General features: G+C 49.7%; 1 protein-coding gene across 1 annotated transcript; it reads right to left on the reverse strand.

Annotated features, from left to right (window-relative positions):
- Positions 1–13697: 13697 nt before the first annotated feature.
- CBLN1 (cerebellin 1 precursor) lies at positions 13698–16468 on the reverse strand. The gene is made up of 3 exons (XM_077133634.1): positions 16184–16468; positions 15913–16032; positions 13698–14634 (listed from the first exon to the last, which is right to left on the reverse strand). Exons 1-3 carry the CDS (start codon positions 16445–16447, stop codon positions 14437–14439), a joined length of 582 nt encoding a protein of 193 aa, XP_076989749.1. The 5' UTR covers positions 16448–16468; the 3' UTR covers positions 13698–14436.
- Positions 16469–16708: the final 240 nt, after the last annotated feature.

Consider the following 16708-nt stretch of genomic DNA (forward strand, 5'->3'; position numbering starts at 1 on the left):
ATTTATTTCTCCAGCTCAGACCTGTTCCCTGGCCTCCAGACCTTTATTTCTAACAATATATTTGCCAGGGACATGGATATCTCAAAGGAGCCTCAAATGCAACATGTCCTAAACTGACATCATCATCTTCCCCTCCTTTCTGAGCTAACCCTCTGCTCCTGGAGTGACAATATCATCCTCCTCTAGCATAAGCCAAAAATCTAGGACAAACCCCTCTTGATGCCCTCTCTCTTACCTCTATATCCAAACTCATCACTAAACCCTAAAGATTTAACTCCTAAATATCGCTCAGATCCATCTCTCCAAACTCACTACCACTGCCATAGTCCAAGCTAACTTTACCTCCATACCTGGCTGACTGCCATAGCCTCATCGCTGGTCTGCCTGCTTCCGTTCCTGTCCCCTGCTAGGTCTTTCCCCTTCTAGCAGCCAACCTGATGTTTTGTAAGTGTAAAGACAATCATGGTGCACCTCTGCTTTAAATATTTCAATGGGCACATTTGCTCTCAGAATAAATACCTAAATGGCCACCATGGGCTACGAGGCCTTGCATGATCTCAACTCTCCAGTCTCATCTTGACCACCTTTCCCTCCCCCATTCTAGCCCTTTCTCACTCCTTCCAGTGCTTCCTCAGATCCACAGTAGTTTCCACCTTAGGAGGCTTGCACATGGTCTTCCTTCAGCCTGGAATGCTCTCCACCCCACAGCCCAGGCCTAGCAAATGCCCAGTCACCCTTCAAATTTCGGCTCAAAATCAGATGAGTTTAAGCTCACCTACTAAACATCCTTATAGCTTCCTATGTATGCACTTACTCCATGGCACCTAAAATTCTTTATGACTATGTGATATGCATGATTATTGGCTTGAGGTATGCCTAGTAGCTCTCAGGAAGGCATGCATTTGGTTCTTGCTCTCATCCCAGAACCTGGAACAGCATTGGGCTCATAGTAGGTATTCAATAAGTGTTCTCTACATAACAAATGGATCCTCCCAACAACCCTAAGAAGTCAGCTTCCTTCATATGCAGCTCAGAAGTATTCTAAAACTTACCCAGATCATATAATTGTTTAGAGCAGAGCGAGGATTGAACAAGACATAGTTGCCTCTACAGCCCATGCATTTGATCATTATTTTTACTGCCCTGTCCCTCTTTGTCCATGGGACTCATGGGCTTCTTTCTTCCTGACCATTCTGGAAGGACTGAATGGAGGTGTGGACACGCACCAGCTGGAAACCCGAGCTAGGGGTCCAGGGAAGGGATGCAAAGACCCTATGGAGAAAACACTAGTATTTTTTACCACTCAGTATCTACATATACATACTCCCTCTTTTCAACTTTACTAACAATAACTCACAATTATCAAGTACCTACTAGGTGCCTGGTACTGTTTTAAGAGTTTATATAAATATATATTCAGTCAAGACCTATGAAGTAGGCACAAAACTGCCTACATTTTTTCAAATGAAGAAACAGAGGTCCAGAAAAAAATATATCAATAAATTACCAAAGGCTACATGGCAGATTAGGGCAGAACTGGGACCACTTCTAATCACCGCTTCATCCTGAGGAACTGGCTGCACTCTTTGTCCAAGCCTCGGTATGTTGGTTCATCAAGACATCCAGTCCTCCCCTAGAGAAGGGATGAGCTAATAACATACTCCTCTCTCCAGGGACACTCAACTTTGAGCCTAGTGACACAAGAATGAAAATTACCATCATTGATGCATATGGAGTTGGGCTCCCAAAGGAGCTGTCCATCAGCCCCTGGTTCTTAGACCCTTCACTTCAGAGTGGTCTTACTCCATCTCTTTTCTTCAGCCTAGTTCTCCAGCCTTTGTTTCAACTCCCTGAGGGCATATGAAGACATTTGTTTTCTCCTTAAAATCACCAATTTCTATTCCTTGCAACCAAAGACTCTTTCCAGAACTCTGGGTTGAGGCTCAACTCAGAAGATTACGGATTAGGGCCTTTGATGCCCTATGTCAGATTCCCTTACACTTGGAAATTAAGCTGACATCCTGACAAAAAGAGGGCAGCAGGCAGCTCAGTGCTTGTCACAGGATAGCTGAAGGGGGTGGTGGAAGCTGGGCCCCGAGCCCGTTCAGGGGACCTGGGAAGCACAGCCCAAAGGCTAGATGGTAGCCAAGAAAGAAGGCAGTGCTCACACTTCAGAGGACAAGCAGGTTCAAGAATGGCAATGGGAAGAAAGGGACAGCAGGCAAGGTGGCTTTGGCAGTGTGAGTGACCAAATTAAAACGACAAGAGCCACCTAGGCAGGCTCCCCAGTGGGCACAGTCTGTATAAGTGCCCTGCTGAAGTCTCCTACATTATCTGTGCACAAGTTGGGCAGAAACACAAGGTCTGCTGCAATGAGCTGTCACCAATAAGGCAGAAATTGAAGGGTACAGTCAACAAATAGCCTCCCAGGCATTCTATTGAAAGAGAAATGTGTTGGCCAACATGGGCGGGATGCCCCTTTCTCCTGCAAGTGAGCTGACGCTAATTACACTTCTCAGACGATCTCCTTGGTTTACAGAAACAACATCCTTTCTGTAATCCCATTTCATCCTGGGAGATAATAAACAACCCCTTTCCCCTATCACAGTCCTCTTCGCCCTGGAAAACATGCAAAAACACACAGAGAAAGATGAGATGCTGTATTAGTTAGGGTTCTCTAGAGAAACAGAATCAACAGGGAACACTCACAAATATAAAATTTATAAAAGTGTCTCGCATGACAGTGGGAACACAGAGTCCAAAATCCACAGAGTAGGCTGTGAAGCTGACGATTCCGATGGAGGGTCTAGACGAACTCCACAGGAGGGGCTCACCAGCCGAAACAGGAAGAGCCTATCTCTTCTGAATCCTCCTTATAAGGCTTTCAGTGATTACATTAAGCATCACTCATTGCAGAAGGCATGCCCCTTTGGCTGATTGCAAATGGAATCAGCTGTGGATGCAGCTGACATGATCCTGATTTAATTCTATGAAATGTCCTCATCGCAACAGACAGGCCAGCACTTGCCCAACCACCACTTGGCCAAGTTGACACATGAACCTGACCATGACAGATGCTGATTCAGCAGATGGATGCAATACCTCCTCCAAAGCACAACCCTGGCCAAGTAGTGGGGCAATTGCTTGCAAAAACTGGACAGCACATACTGAGCAGCACAAGCAAAGCACACAAGGGAATTAGATTTAGATTTTATTCTCACTGAACAGAAAACCCATTTGGAAGTTTTGAGCAGATGAGTGCCATGATATGATTCACAGTTTAGAGGGATCACCCTGGCTGCTGTGAGAACAGACGTAGACCAGTAAGAGTACAAGCTAGGAGATATCAGGATCCTGCAATGGTCCAAGGGAGCTATGACAGTGTCCTGGGTCGCCTAATAGTGGGATTTGTTTTGAAGATAGAGTTGAAAGGATTTTGCTGATGGATTGTATCTTGGGCATAAGAGGGAGAAGACAAGGATGATTTCAGATTCTCTGATCTGAGCCATTAACTGAGATGGGAAGGCTGAGGTGGTGGTAGGAGTCAATTTGGGGAGTGGATATCTGGGGTTCATTTTTTTTTCCTTTTTAATTGTATAGTATAACATATATATACAAAGCAAAGAAATAAAAAGGCAATAGTTTTCAAAGTACTCTTCAATAAGTAGTTACAGGACAGATCCCAGAGTCTGTCATGGGCTTCCCTACAATCCTCTCAGATTTTTCCTCCTAGCTGCTCCAGAATATAGGAGGCTACAAGGCCTAAATACATTTTTATCACCACAATCGAATTTTTTTCTTTCTTTTTTTGTGAAAAATAACATATACACAAAAACAATAAATTTCAAAGCACAGCACCACAATTAGTTGTAGAACATATTTCAGAGTTTGACATGGGTTCCAATTCCACAATTTTAGATTTTTACTTCTAGCTGCTCTGAGATATTGGAGACTAAAAGAGATATCAATTTAATGATTCAGCATTCATATTCATTTGTTAAATCCTATCTTCTCTGTATAACTCCACTATCACCTTTGATCCTTCTATTCCTCTCTTTAGGGGTGTTTGGACTATGGGCATTCTAACTTCATGGTGGAAGAGGCTGTCACTAATATGGGGTAGGGAGATAGAACTAGCTGATGTTCTGGAGAGGCTGGGCCCTCTAGGTTTCAGTACTTAACTGGTCCAGGTACTCTGGGGCTCATTTTGAACATGTTATATCTGACATGACTATTAGCCATCTGAGTCGATACATGATATGGGGAGTCTGTGTAGGAGTCTGGGATTGGGATTAGGATTAGTATTGGAGTTTTGTGGCCCTCAATTCTCTCTCTCTCTCTCTCTCTCTCTCTCTCTCTCTCTCTCTCTCTCTCTCTCTCTCTCTCTCTCTCTCTCTCTTGCTCTCTCTCTCTCTCTCTCTCTCTCTCTCCCCCTCTCCCTCTCCCTCTCCCTCTCCCTCTCCCTCCCTCTCTCTCTCTCTCTCTCCCTCTCTCTCCCCCACCCCACACACACACACTCAATCCTTGAGTTGTCAGTAAAGTGGACTTCACTCTCTGGCTTCAGGAAAGCCATATAACTCAGACTTCCAGTCAGAGCCTGCATCACCTTTCCATAGAAATTTATTTGGAGATCGCATGAGACTCCTTCAGAACTAATGAGATATCTTGAGAGTTCCACAAAAAGACTTGTGGGATAGAAGTAAGCACTCTACCCCAGAGGATTTCAAGCAGAGTCAATGAAAGGGTTGGAACTTTTGCAACTATATTGTGATTGTGGTGAGTGAATGGAGAAGAGAAAGAGAGAGAGAGAAAGAGAGGCTAGTGATTAAATTATACCTGAAACTGTCTCTTTCTGTCATACTTATACTCATACTCATACTCTCATACTATTATTTCTGTTGTGTGAGCTGCCAATAAATTCTGCTCCAAAAAAAAAATCCCAGGTGGTTCTAATACAAAACACATCTGTGGAGCAGTTTGGGGGAATAACTATGGTATATGCATGGTCCTATATCATCTTCAATCAAGTGTGGTCTGTGAACCTAAAACATGGGAGTTAGGTAGAATTGGACAGTCTCAAGCCCCACCCCAAACCTGAGAAATCAGAACCTGAATTTTAGCAAGCTCTCCAGGTGGTCTGTATGCACAAATATTCACTGTTAGGATACAAAGAGCTTGCGCTGTTCCTGTGGGCGAAAAAAAACCACACACTTATGATAAAACTAACAATGCCAGGGTAGGTAGGCATTGGCAATAAATGTCTTGGAGGCAATTAAAATTACTACCATTTACTGTGAGCTTACTTCTCCTTCAATTTGCTGAAGTCTTCACACGTATTACCTCATTAATCCTAATAGAAGTCAATATTATCGCTCAATTTATTTTAAAAGATGAGGAAAACAAAACCAGAGAGGTTAAGCTCCTTGTCTAAAGTTACACAGCCAGGAAGTGGTTGCGCTGGTTGACATCTATTATCTTAGTGGTAGACATTAATTGTTAACCTCACATGCATTTCCCCTTCTTGAGTGACAGCTCCTCCCAGACAGGGCTGCCTCTCCCCACACCAACCCCAACCTGGCTCCAGGCCTGGTCAATTAGTGCACTGCATTTCTTTGACCATAGAGATTGATTATGGGAATGCATGAGACCCAAGTTAGTCCAATAAGCATCAGGTCTGGAACTTTGGCGCAAACTGTGGGGAAAACATGCTTTCTTCTTGATGGGAAAACTAAACTGGTAGGATGCCAGCCTTTTGCTGCTGGAATCAAATTGCCACAATAGGGGTACCTGGAAATGAATCAAGGCGTGCTAAGGCAAATTTCTGATGTCATTGGTTAAACTTCTAGATCCGGCCATACCTGAAGTCAATAACCTTTGAACTTTTTGGTTATGAATCCAACAAATTCCTTTGGGAGGGTGGTAGTAAAGCCAATTTGAAATGAGTTTCCATCATTTGAAATAAAAGCATCAGCAATGCAGCCAGCCCCCAGAACCAGCTCTGCTTCATTCAAAGTCTGTTCTTTCTAGAAGTACTTTCTCCCATAGAAAGGAGGGTGAAGTCCAAAGGTAGTGAAAACTGAGTTGGACCATGAGGCATTCATAAGGATGTGGGGGAGAGGATTACTGAAAGTAAAATAGACATGTCCCATAACCTAATTTCTCAGCCTTCTCTGTACTTCATTCCCTTCAGTTGGACTGTGGACAAAGCAGGCACCTGAGCTCTTCTCTATGACCTATAGAACCTAGGATGGTGCTGGGTAAGGATGTAGTGACTGTGTGCTAAGTACCTGTTGAATAGTTTGAAAATTCCAGGCCACCTGGCCATATCTGTAGTGACTATTTTGCACCCTAAGGGCACACAATTTTTTTAAACACCCTTAGACTCACATTACTGCTGTTCTGCCCTCTATGCTGCCTTGTCTCATCTTGGGGAGAGTCAAGAAGCTGACTTGACTCTCTGGTCCTCTCCGACCTCCTTCTATCCCCACCTCACTACCCATCTTTGCTCCAAGCAGAGTTACAGTTCCAAGAATAGCATCCTGAAAAATAGTTACTTTTACCTAGCTGCTTTTTACCTCGGCCCCAAACTAAAGTCTTTTTACTCCTTGTTCTTATTTGTGCTTAGCTGTTATAAGATAACATCAACAAGTAAACTCCAATAACTCACAGCCACTTCAGTTTTTCCTAATCCAACCACATGGTTCAACTGAATTAAGCACTTATAACAAATGGCATTAGCAAGAAAAAAGCCCATTTATTGGGCATCTGTATGATGAGACCAATTTCCCAGCCCCCATCCTTGAGCTCATGGATCCTGGCCATCCCTTGGCATGGCTGTGGCTCTTGGGGGATGATGTGTGATGCCTCCCCCTCAGACGAGAGCTCCCCCTGAGCTATAAGGAAAGAGACCATAAGGAAATGGCTCTGCTCTGGTGGTGGAAAAGCCCTGAGCTCTGTTCAGCGTGACTAGATGGCTGGCAGTTCAGTCATTCATAGATGAACTAAGCCCTTGCTATTCTAGGCTCTGTTCCAAACTCTGGGGATAAAGTGAGACGTAAGACAGACCCAACAAGTAAACAGATAGATGAGAGTTTCCCAGGGTCGTAGCTGCTGTGTGGAAAATAAAGCAGGGAGGAGTAGAAGAGCTTATCAAGTAATGGAGGAAGAGGCTCAATATTAGACAGAGTACCCATGGGTGATCTTTCTGAGAAAGTGACTTTGCATTGAGACCTGAAAGAGGAAAAGGAAATAACCACAGAGTGGGGAATCAAAAGAGCATTCCTTGCCCACAAAGGATCAACATGTGCAAAGTTTCTGGAGAAAGCTTGCTTATTCTGGGAGCTAACAGAAAGCCAGAGTGAGTTACTCCATAATAGGAGAAAGCAACAGAAAATGGTTTGCACAGGTCAGCAGGTGGCGGATTATCGAGGCCTGGGAGGTCACAGTGACAGTTTGGTGTCTGTTCATGATGCATTATGAGAGCACTGGATGGTTTTAGCCAGAGTATTAATGTGGTTTGGTTTATATTTTTAGAAGCTCACACTGGCTACTGGTGGAAGAATGGATTAAGGAGGATCAAAAGAAGACTTGTGTCATGGCTCCAAGTGCCAGTCATCAGGTGGCATTTACTGTGTGCTGGGGCTCCAAGGCAGGTTTCAGGTGACAATATCAAGTTTAAGCTGAAAACGGACACATGAAAACCCCAACTGCTGTTTGGGGAATATTTCATTTTATAGACATTTAACCAAGATTTGACCATAGAAGACAGGTGGTCTTGTTCTTTGTGCAACAAGCTCATTTCTTTTAGCCTGGATCCCAACTTCTCATGATAGAGACAGAGACACATTTACACAATCAAGGAGAATGGATGCAAACTTCACAACCTCACTCAGCACCACTGTCACTCATTTTGATGCAGAGGATGATTTCCCTCCACATGCTGAGACACCTGCCAAGCAAGTTCTCACTGGGAAAGCATCAAGAGCCCAAAGGAAAAGCTCCAGATGCTCAGATGCCACATGAAGAATGGGCTGGGAGTCTGTGCCCATAGCACAGTTGGTATTGCCAACAGCCCTCTCCCTTAGCATCTTCAGAGTAAGCAAATAATCCATCTACCTGAAATGAACTCTTTCAAAAGGAGAGAAAGAGAGAAAAAATCTGGAACATTACTAAGACCTAAACTGACCAACTTTGATCAAGATGAGTTACTAGAATAGCAGGCTCCTCATCAGCTGCATTCTAATACCTTATTTGGAGCCTCTCAATCATTATAAAATCATTTGAACTTCTCAGCAGAAGTACACATTGGGGAGTCTATTTTTGAGTCTCTCAGAACACAAAGAGAGTCTTTCCAATGCAGGATCTGGGCAGGGCACACAGCTTCCTTTTAAATGAGGAGGAAGAGATGTCCACTTGCCTCTCCTTTGTTAATAAATCCCTCTTCCCTCTTTGAAACTTTCCCTGAAAGTCTGCAGTAATTTCTGATGATGGAAGAAAAGCAGAGCCTCACCTGAGTAAGCAGTTACTGCTGGCTGGCAGAGCATTCCAGAGAACTCTTTGGTGAGCTGAACTCCCAGCTAGACACTGGGTCTTAGGAAGGAAGGGGGCTGGTGAATCCTGGATTATCTTTAAAGGAAACCAACTGAGCCCAGTCCACCTTCATGCTCTGCAGCAGACCCCAAAGCTGTTAAAGGATTTCAGACATTATTTGACTTGAAGCTAGAACAAAAACCCAGAAACTCTGTGACAAGCCACAAGCAAGGGCTGCCAGGGAAATACCAGCTCCGTTATTATCCAGGACCCTGTGTGGCTGCTGTTTACACCTGGATAGTGTGCTGGCAGTATAGAAATACCTGCTAAGTTTTGACAGCTAATGGTACTGTCTGCTCTTAACAGTCACAAGGGACTTAAACCCCATCCAAATCCAGGCTTGATGGCTTGATTCTGGATTAGTTAACCAATCAACCAATATTGAATCATGTTGTTAGGTGTTGGGGAGAGTTCCTGCCCTCTAAGCAGCTCACGGTAGGTTCCGGGTAGGCAGGGAGTGAGAAGCAAACAGAACAGAGCTGCTTGGCACCAGGCATTGTAGGAGAACTGGGCTGAGCAAGATGAGCAGGACACAGCTCCCCTGTGGAAAAGCTCAACCTCTAAAGGGTACACAGACATGCAAACGGGAATTATGCCTAATGGGGAGGGGGCATACAGAGAATGTGCAACCATATGGCAGGTGCAATGGATCTGGAGATGAAAGATATTTAAAGGGTAAAATCACCTGCTCTCATTATTGTTTATGGGAGATGAGCATGCAGGGAAAAGAACACAGAGCATAGGTTCCTTTTCCAAATTTCACCATTCACTTGCTCTGTGTATTTACACAAGTTCCTCTCCCTCCCCTTCCCCATTCCAGTGTTCCCATGGATTCACCCCGAGGATCCGCGCAGATGCCCCCTAGGTCCTGCTGCTGTGATAGTGGATGCTGCAGGTGTCTATTGCTCCTTCCTGTTGCCATTTCTCCAGCGCCAACTACCTGCCAAGTCCAGCAGTTTCCATAGTTTCCAAAGCTACCCTGTAGTGAAAGCATTATCCCGCATTTTAAATACGAGGAAACTCTGATTGACCCCGGAGAGAGCGTGTGATGCATCTTCAGTGAAGGAGCCCTTTACCAAGAGAACGGTGCCCTTAAGTGAATAACGGCCCCTGGGAATTTTTCTTCCGTCAAATTGGCCTCATGGGCTGCCTACCTATGTTTTTCCCTGACTTGACCTTCAGCCCAATGGCACGCTGCCTTCCCCACCAAACCCCAGCCCCAGCCCCAGCCCCACCCCGCCTCGGTAACAGTCTTCACTATTGTGGTTGCGTGTCCGTGGGGTGACGAGTACTCCGCCAAGCGCTTGCCGGGGGCGCTGGGTTTGGGCGACTGGATGGGGGAAGGGGGACGGCTTAGCCTCACAGATGCGTCGATGAGAAAAGTAAGACCCCCTGGAAGGACCCCCAAACATCTTCTCGCCCACCCCTGGCATCAGTGGGCTGAAGGAAATGAAGCTCTATTGGAGAAGAGCACAGTCCAAGGGCCACATCAAGCCGGAGGCGGAGGGCAGCGCGCGCAACCGTAGCGCAGGGTCTTTCACCTTCCACTCGGCACCGCGGGGCTCCAGGACCCGGCTCAGGGCTCGCAGGAGCGTCCTGCCCCTCCCCCTCGAGCCCTCCCCCATCCACTCCCAAAAAACACACGCACACACTTCCTATTAAGGCAACAATTAAGGAGTGGGGCGAGGCTCCCTCTCCATCTGGGTAATTATGTTCTCATTAGGAGCCAATCCGCACGGGCTATGAGCATTACCGGCTAGGAAGGCGCGCTCCCAGCGCTGCTAATGGGAGAAGCTGCGGCCAGGGAGTGAGTGAGCTAGAGGGCCCGTCAGCCAGAAGCCACAGTAACCCCCACTCCCCTACACACTTGATCCTCCTTAGGGACCCAGCGTTGGTCTGGCCGCTCCCTGGAGCGCTTGGCACCTCCTAGAGAACACCTGCAGGGAAAGTCAAATCCTGGATCTTTGGGTTCTAGAAACCTGTGTCCCTTGCACCACACACCTGTGCCTGGTCGCTGGGGAGAGTAAGCCACCACCTTTGCCTCCTGGAACTTGGAGTGTGGGGTGGGGTGGGAGGACAAGTGAGTGTGGTAAGAGATCATTGTAGACCTCCAAAAAGGGAAGGCAAAGAAGGGGTGACTACTCTGCCTATCTGGGGTGTGAAAGGTTTCCCGGAGGAGGTGACATTTACTATTGGGGGGAGAGGGAGGAAGCTACGGAGGAGACCCAGGTGGGGGAGCATCCCTCCAGACAGAGGGTGAGGCTGAATGATGGCAGGTCCAAGAACACCTGCAGACTCCCTTCTGATGGGGATTTACTTTAGGTGAAAGCAGGAAGCAAGGACTAAATCTGGAAGGTCCTGGGGGGGCGGGGGTATCAAGCACTAAAGGAAGTAACTGTGTGGTGCAGGTTTTAGAACCATTCCCCTTCATGGCCTCTGGTGGGGGGAAAGGAGGTAGCTCCTACTGAGTTGCAGATTCTTTCTTCTCAGTTCTCCCTCACCCCCAGTTGGAGCTTATGGTTCCCTCCCAGCTGGAACACAATTTCCTAAGAAAGTAACAACACCCAGCTCTACCTCCACCCCAGAGAAGCAGCAGGTGACAACTGCCACAGCCAGCTGTCAGCTTAGCCTCTAACCTACAGATCTGTAGGGAGCACTGGCCACAGCTTACCCGCAACAATGTGGGTAGAGGGACAGGCCTGAGGATGAGAGCAGATTGCAGGCTGGGGAGCCCCAAATCTCTCCTGAGCTCTCAGGGGCACAGACCCCAGCTTAGCATTCTCAGGTGCTTGCCCACATGGGCGGGCACTGCCGGGTGGAATCTGCCTCAGAGACTGGCCAGCACAAACAAAGACTGAGTGGAGGATGAGGAGGAGTGGTGAATCTTGAGAGAGTCCAGTGCTTTATGGGCAGGACAGCTTCCCAGAGGAAAGGTGGACTTCTTAGGTCTCCAGAAGAACAGGACTTTGAAAAATAGAGAAAAGGTATCTCCAGCAAAGGAACAGTGGTGCCAAGGCATGAAGACAGGAATGGAAGATGAGTTCACCAAAAGGCAGGGGTACAGGTTCAGCAGGTGGAGGAAGATGAGGCTGGAGCCAGACCAGTGGAGCACCTCCCATGCCAACTTCACATATTTGGGAAGGCAGCAGCTTTCTACCAAGAAGGGGCCAGCTAGGGCCTGAGCAGCCTCAGGGAAGAACCTCCCACTCTCCTTCCCAATTGGGACCCATTTGTTCCCCTCTGTGTTCATATCTCAGGCCCCAGAGCCGTGCGCAGGAAGTGAGCCCGAGGCCCTGTATGCACAGGTGTCCTGATCCCTGGCACAGCAGCCACAGGCAGACACACAGGAGCCCCATTGAGCGGGGCGGCGCCAGAACTCACTAAGGGAGGCAAAAGGACAGCTGGAATCTCAGAGCAAGAGGGACTCTTGGAGATGTTCAACTTCCTCCCTTTCTTTATACATATGGGCAAACTGAGCCCCATTAGGGGACTTGCCAAAGTCGCCCAACCAGGACACACAGCCCTGGTGGCCTCTTCTGCCGGGAAAGTCACACAGCCTGGGGGAACCAGAAGCTGGTGTCCCCGACCTCGGAAAGAGGTGTGACCACCCGCCGCCGGGCGAGCTCCAAGCGCCTTCGGAACCCAGCTTCCTCTGGGCAGCGGCTGCAGCCTACGCCAACAGCACGGTGAGCACAGTCTACGCACGCCTGGCGGGCTGGCCCCCCGCGGGCAGAGCGATTGTGTCCAGTGAGCTGCTCTGCTGAAGTTTCCAGCTGTTTCCTACCCCTCCCTTCCAACCGGAACATTCCGGGAAGGCTTGCTTCTTTTAAAAAAGAAGAGGAGAGTTGTTTTCTTTTTTATCTTTCTCTTGGGCTCCTGATATTTCTTTCTCCCCCCTTTCCTGAGGACTGATTCGGGGCGAGGAGAGCTGCAGATAGGAAAAGAAAAGCCCTTGGGTCCACTCCTCACTCCTGCGGTCGCTACCTCTGGCCCTGCGGGACCCCTGGGCCTTTGGGCTGCGGGAGCGCGCCCGCTAGAGACGCGCGGTCGCCTCCTGGCCCGCGCACGGAGAAGCTGGACCCGGCTCTCAATAGCCGCCCGGTGCTCGGTCAATCTTTAACTCTGACAAGCCGCGGGAATCAATCGAGAAACGCTGCTTATTGTGCTATTATTCTCGCCTTCCTCCCCAATAGGAGCTCATTAAATTCCTCTCTGAAGCTCGAGCCTGGAAAAAAAAAAGCCTCCAAAAAGAGCTAGAGTCAGAAGGAGGCGCCCTGGCCCCGGCGCCCGGCCCCTTGGGCCCCATCAGCCCACCCGGTTTCCCGCCCGCCACCTCCCCGCTGCTGAATCCACTGGGCAGCCGTCCAGACTTAAAACGAAGCCGTTTATTACGATTTTGCCTTCACATTATGTTCCGATACAATGAAAACTCCAGAATCAATCTCTTGAATAAAAGTCCTGCGAATGAGCGCAAATACGGGTCCTGGGACTCCCCAGTGATTGGGCGGGCCGAGTCAGGATTCAGAGGCGATGGTATTAAATACACGCTGCTTCGGGAGCAGCGGAGCCGGACGACGGTCGGGAGGAGGGCGAGGGGGCAGCCCGCCGCGCGGGGCCGCCTGGTTCCGGTCCTCCAATTGAGATTATACGTGGTGCATTTGGGCTGCGAAACCCAGACTTCGCCCCCAGGCGGGCGGCCGCGCCTGGCCCAGCAGGAGATTAGCCAGATTTCTTGCGTTGGAGCCAAAGCAGGGGGCACAGGCGAATGCAGTCTGTCCCTAGGCCTGAGGGGCGCTCAGGTAGGAGCGCAGGGTCGGCTTTGGCCCGCGCAGAGGACGCCCTCGCGCCCCGGCCTTTTCTCCAATTGCGTTCACCCAAGTCTAGTGTCCCTCTGAGCCTCGTGCTCCGCACTGCCCCCGCCCCAACCTTGCAGATGGGTAAGATGCGGAGTTTAGAAAGCTCTTCCAGAAAAAAATAAAAGTCCCACTTCAACTTTATTAGGTTAAAGCAAAATTAAATCTTGGCTATTCACACGTATGTTACAGAGGACGGGAAGCGTCCAGAAGAATCTCCTGGCGTTTAGTGGAGCCACAGAGCGCGACGGCATTAACAAGCATCAGAACGTCAAGCAGCCTTAGATTTCACGATCACTCCAAATAGGACATAGAAATACGGAAGGACAGTCTGTTTCCACTGGGAAGAGTTCTTCTCGTAGAAATGATATATATATTTATATATATAATTTTTTTTTAACCAGTCACCACTAAGGTGAGTCCTTTCTCTGCTACTAAGCAGCCGAGGATACAAAGTATCTTCGGGATGCTCAAGAAGAGTAACACTTGCCAAATTAAAACTACCTCCCCCATTCAAAAAAAAAAATCACCCCCTCACCAAATTGGAAAAAAAAAGGGTGGAGGGGCACATTAGGTATCAGTAGGTGGAAAAATTCAGAAGGGCAATGAGAAGAAAAAATATTTCACATTATACAGTGAAATACGAAGTTTCTCTTAAGTAAATGGTAAGGAACATGAAAGCGGGAGTAAGAAACAATGACAAGGCAGTCACTTTCTTAATTACTGCAACTGGAATGGGAGAGGCGAGTTTATTTTTGGAGATAGGAATGTAGCAGAGCTAAGCGGAATTTACTTCTGCTAAGGAGGACACGGACAAAGTGGTCGGACCGCCGGTGCGCGCCTTTTACCCGAATATAGCTGGGGAACCCATAGGAAGTTTCAAATCCTGCCGCTTTTTCGCCCTCTACATTTCAGCCTCTTTCTCACTCTCCCTCCAGCCTGTCTCCTTCCTGGCTTGGCCCCTCTCCCTGCCTCCATTTCGGCGATGAGCAAGTCAAAGGGGAAACACGAGGAATCCGGAGAAGGTCGAGTACTTCCAGCCCCCCATCAAGTTCCCGCGCTCCAGCTTGAGGTATGCTCGGTCGCCTTTCTCCATCTGGATTAGGACTCCGTTGCTGGCGGCCTCCCGGGTCACGTCCTGGTCACCAGCGAAGGCTGAAATTACCGGCCACCCGTTTAGCATGAGGCTCACCTGAGAAAGAGAAAGATCTGCTCAGAGGTGCAACCTAGGCAGGCTGCGGAAGCAGCGGTGGAGAGAGAACCGAACCGCGACCGCGGGGCTAAGAGCCGCAAAGGCTGTGGGGAGGGGAAGTAGAGGAAGCGCAGGGAAGGCTTTGCTGCTTATCTACTGAGGGCTCAATGGGGGCGGAAGACAGCACGTGTGGGTGAAAGGAAAGTCGGCCCCAAAACGAGAATCGAGAATTGTCCACGTCCTGGCTCTCAAGCTGAGCCACCTGAGCGAATCCCGCTGCGCTCTTTATCCATTTTAATGAGCCCCGCGGGTGGCTCGAGGGCCCTGAGTTCTTCAGTTTCTCCCCCAGTCTCAAAGAGAAATTCAGGCAACTCCGCTCCAGCACCCCCAGGAAAACAAAAAATAACAACAAAAAAAAAATCCTGGGTCCTCCCGCTTCCAGCTGCCTCTCTACCTTAGGACACAGTGGAGAAGCCCGGCAGGGCTTCCAGTTGATTAGAAATCTCTTGTGAAGCTGCACTCTGTGCTTCATCTCCGAACCATGGACTACATTCCCGCCCCAGATCCACCCGTGACCGCCACCGTTAGGCTTCGCCCTTTGGATGGCATCAGCAGCAAAGGCCTGGCACCCTTTCCCCAGCCGCGCGTTTCGCCTTCTGTCTTAGCCCGATAGAGACCTGGAAACCTTCGGGGGCCCGGAGAGCCAGCCAGTGCTGGCTAGAGCTCGGCTGGAACCGGGAGGGAGTGGCGCTAGGCCCTCCCTTCTCTCTCCACCCATCACTCGCCAGGGCTCGGAGCTCCTAATTTGAAAACCCAGAATCGGTCCCCAACGGGACACCGGGGGACCCAGTCCGTGGTGCTGAAGGCAAGCTCATACATAGGCTGCCTCCCCGGTTTCTGAGGTCCTGTTCGTGGTGCCTAAATCTGGGGTGTGGACCGCTGTCCAGGTTTCCAAAAGCGGGAGCTGTCTCTGGTGCTAACAGCAAAGGCCACAGGATGTCCCTAGAGTCCCGCAGGAAGCCGGGAATCTCTTCGGAGGAGCACAGAGGGTGGAAGCAGGAAACTCTGTCTTTGGATAGGGGGCTGGTTCCTAAGAGCCGGCGACAGAGAAAGCAGTGAACAGGCCAAGCGACAGAACCATAAGGCCCTGAAACTCTTCCCTCCAAGCTGTTCTGGGCACATGCAGCTGCCAATTCTCCCACCCCCATACAGCCCGCACACCCCCACGGCTAGAAGTCCCTACTGGGGCCAGAAACTGGCCCCGCGGCGGCGGCTGACCTGGATGGTCTGTCTGTTGTAGACTTTTACCACGTGGAAGTTAAAACTGTAGATCCCTTTGCGCGGGGCGATGAAAGTGCTGCGTTCTGAATCAAAGTTGTTCCCGATGTTCACTAGTACCTATGGCGAGACGGGAGCGGAGGGGAGTGGGCACGGGACGTCCCGGACCCTTGTCCCCGCGCCTCCGCAGAGCCCTTGGACAGGACCCGGCATCGGCCGTCCTCCCCTACTCGACCCCGGATCTGCATGACTTGCGGGAAGCAGCACTCACCTGGTCGAAGTAGATGATCATGGTGCGATTGCTCATCTCGGACGGCTCGTGGTTGGTGCTCCTGATGGCAGAGAAAGCCACCTTAGCGCTGCCGGAGCGCACGGAGATGCCCAGAGCCGTGCCCGTGGGATCGGACGTGGGATTGGAGTCGCACACCACCAGGCACTTGCCCTCCAGCACGATGGGCTCCGTCTCGTTCTGCCCCCGGGCCGGGCCTGCCAGCCACGCCGCCCCCAGCAGCAGCAGCTCCACGACGCCCAGCATCGCGGCGCCGGCGCCCACCCCGCCCCCAACCCCCGGGGCTGTCTGCGCCAACCGGCCCCCCCCCCTCCCCAGCCCCGCTCCAAAATGCCCTCCTCAGCTCCGGGCGCAGCTCCGCCGACGCCGCTTCTGGACACTACTGCTTTTCTTGCACTCCGGGGCAAGTGTCCCCCGACGCGATGCTCCCAAAGCCCCGCCGGGCCTCAGGGGTGCCGCGGCTGCCCAGCCACACTTGAATGCATAGCCGCTGCTGCCGGGTGCCAG

The sequence above is a fragment of the Tamandua tetradactyla genome, chromosome 16, assembly GCF_023851605.1.
Source record: "Tamandua tetradactyla isolate mTamTet1 chromosome 16, mTamTet1.pri, whole genome shotgun sequence".
NCBI lineage: Eukaryota > Metazoa > Chordata > Mammalia > Pilosa > Myrmecophagidae > Tamandua > Tamandua tetradactyla.

What these genes read in the sequence shown, in the direction of transcription:
- CBLN1 (XM_077133634.1), bottom strand. Translation starts at nt 16,447, where the DNA reads ATGCTGGGCGTCGTGGAGCTGCTGCTGCTGGGGGCGGCGTGGCTGGCA. An exon ending in TGATCATCTACTTCGACCAG is followed by an intron (nt 16,033 to 16,183) that starts GTGAGTGCTGCT and finishes GTCTCGCCATAG; the next exon opens with GTACTAGTGAACATCGGGAA. An exon ending in ACAACAGACAGACCATCCAG is followed by an intron (nt 14,635 to 15,912) that starts GTCAGCCGCCGC and finishes TCTCTTTCTCAG; the next exon opens with GTGAGCCTCATGCTAAACGG.